The sequence below is a fragment of the Phyllostomus hastatus genome, unplaced genomic scaffold, assembly GCF_019186645.2.
Source record: "Phyllostomus hastatus isolate PE091 unplaced genomic scaffold, TTU_PhHast_1.1 phas_contig_34, whole genome shotgun sequence".
NCBI classification, from domain to species: Eukaryota; Metazoa; Chordata; class Mammalia; order Chiroptera; family Phyllostomidae; genus Phyllostomus; species Phyllostomus hastatus.
In genome coordinates, this window is record NW_025333857.1 from 24,684,166 (window position 1) to 24,686,892 (window position 2,727).

Here is a 2,727-nt window from a genome sequence, read left to right on the forward strand (position 1 = left end):
ATGCCTAGAGCAGGAGAGAGTGGGACCAGGTTGCTGCGTCTGTTCTTGTTCCACTTGCTAGGAACTTGGCTTCTACTGAGCCAACTTCCAAGAGAGATCCAAGGCCAGAAAGGGGAAATTTTTATTACGTGCAACCGCGAATTCGTCCGTTTCTTCATCAGTGTCTGCGGCACTCACGTGTGGGCAGAGGAAACGAGGAAGCAGCGTAAACCAAGATCTGAACCATCTGCAGGTGAGAGCTGCTGGTGCCTAAAAGTTTGGGTATTCCCATATAATTTGATTTTCCTAGTAAGGGTCTCACTGGGGATCTCACCAGGAGTAAGGGAAAGCCGTGGGAACAGTCTCATCTGAGGCATTTGGTTCCCTTCACCTCCTGGCCACCAGGGTGACTCCTTCGGGAGATGGAAGAAGCCACAGAAGAGATAATGCTGCCCAAAGACCCATAAGGGGCGGGGAGAACTGGGACCAGACCCAAGAGTCAAGGTCTGGTAGAGCTATTGGCTGGAGCAACTGGCCAGGGCATCTTCAGAGGACAAGGGTAAGTGAGGTATGAGCTGATTATCAAGTGTGTCTGTGGCAGAACTCAGGAGACCTCCCATAAGGTCCTGGAGTGGTAAACATGGAGGGTTTTGGATTTAACGACTCTTCCTTTGCAAAAATAAAAAGCTAGGCCATGGCCCATGCCACCGAAAATCTCCTCTTTTGTTTTAATATTTTTTGGTAAACTTCACCAAAGGGGAGATCCTAGCTTCCTACAGTTTTGAACTGTGTCTTGAAGTTCAATTTTTGAGAGAATGGATTAGAGAGAAAGAAAAGGGCCTGGTCCCCTTCAGAAGAAAATGAAAGGGACTCTTGGTCAAAGGAAGTTTGCTTTTCAGACAAACACTGCTAAACTACTAATTTAGTTGCAGAATCACCTCCCAAAATTCAGGTTTGTGTATTAATGTGCTAGTTGGCCAAGAGATTGAGACACTGGTTTTTGGAGACAGAAAAGTTTCTTCGATTTGGCTGACATGAGAGGATGGGAGAGCAAGATCTCTCAAATCCATCTCTCTCTAAAAGCAAAAGTAGGAAGCTTTTATGTGGCTAGGGAGTAGAGGAGGAAGAATTCCAGGGAACTGAGAGAGAAGTTTGTTGAGAGAAGTTCTTTAATCACAGATGGTGCTTTTTCATATCAGACTCCTGGGCATCAGCAGCTGGTCACAGCTACCTTGAAGACATGTTTTCCTTCAGCAAACAAACTCATAAATTCTCCTAGTGACCCTGAAGCTATCTCATGCTTGACAAAAAGATAGTACATCAGCAACTTATGAATATATTCATGAAAACAAAAGGAATTGAGCAAGAAAAGTGGTTAACATATCAACAAAGGCCTGATTAAGAATTAAATTATTTAATTTCAGCTGCCAAAAATACTAAGGGCATTAAAATTATAAGGGGCCCAGCTACAATTTGGAGTAAATACTCTGTGAAAAAGAAATTATTAAATAGTAGATATATCAGGAAGTCAAAGACTGGCATCGCCTATCTAAGATGTTAGAGCAGTTGAAAATTCTGCCATTTTAACTTTATCTTGAAGCAGTTGTTTTCCACCATGGAACATTTGACAGTTTAAAATAATTAATATACTCCTCAAGGGTTGTTATCATAACTCAGACCTTACTTAACAATGGAAGAAAATTACTCAGGAAAGAAGAATTAACGTGGTCAAACTGACTGTTTTTGATGAACAAGATGTGACTTCAGATATGTCAGGTAGAGTCAAAGGGCTTTGATGAAAGCACTGAAGGGGCATAAAGTGAGGAAACAGATGGTCCAAGTGGAATGAAGCACTACAGCATTAGCAACGTTGTAGAACTTTAAGCTGCCCAACTATAATAAATTGTTTAGATATAAGGATACTTGCTGATTGTTCTGATACTTAATTTTACTGAGACAATGCTTTCTTTTATGTCTATGCAAAATTTTATAGTTTTCCTGATGTTCATTGACATGAATATTTCCCCTTCCCCTTCTCTTTTTAACTTAGAAATCATGACACTTTCCACCACCAGAAATGAAGAAAACTTAAACACAGTAACAGAATTGATTCCTACTTTGCCACAGAAACAGAAGAGAACATTGGATGAGAGGCATCCAGTATTGAAGGAAATACTACAACAGGATGCATCAGAGGATACAAATCTTAACTTTGAAGAACTCAAGGAAAACAGATTCCATACTACTGGAGCAGGAAAAAAAAATCTTTCAGAATTAAAAAATGTACACTTAATTAAACATTTACTTAAAAAGAGGCAAGCCCCTTACCTACTATCTACCAAGTGTTGTTCTGTAGGCTGTACCAAGAGAGAGGTGGCCCATTTCTGCTGAGATGAAGCTAATTGTATATTTCATCCTATGTGCACATGTATTCTCAATGGCACATTCACAGATGCCTTCGTCACCCCACTGATCATTAGAATATGAAAAATCATAATTAGTGTTTGGCTTTTTAATTTTGTGAGAAGGTATTCCTAGCATTATTGTAGTTTCTGCTAATAAACACTTTAATGCTAAAAAGTATTTTTGTCTTTTTTACTAATAGTATAATTATATTAATTGCTTTTTAACACTGATAACTTAAAATAGCAATAAAAATCTTTATCAGTTTAAACACACAAACAACTCAACTTAAAATGTTATTCAACTAGACAGTAAAACTCTATGTCTTGCATTAATAAGAAGGGA

The 2,727-nt window shown here is 39.0% G+C and overlaps 1 protein-coding gene across 1 annotated transcript; it reads left to right on the forward strand.

Annotated features, from left to right (window-relative positions):
• On the forward strand, positions 1-2,482 carry LOC123819899 (prorelaxin-like). The gene is made up of 2 exons (XM_045840499.1): positions 1-232; positions 2,030-2,482. The coding sequence occupies exons 1-2, from the start codon at positions 1-3 to the stop codon at positions 2,368-2,370; spliced, it is 573 nt and encodes a 190-aa protein (XP_045696455.1). The 3' UTR covers positions 2,371-2,482.
• Positions 2,483-2,727: the final 245 nt, after the last annotated feature.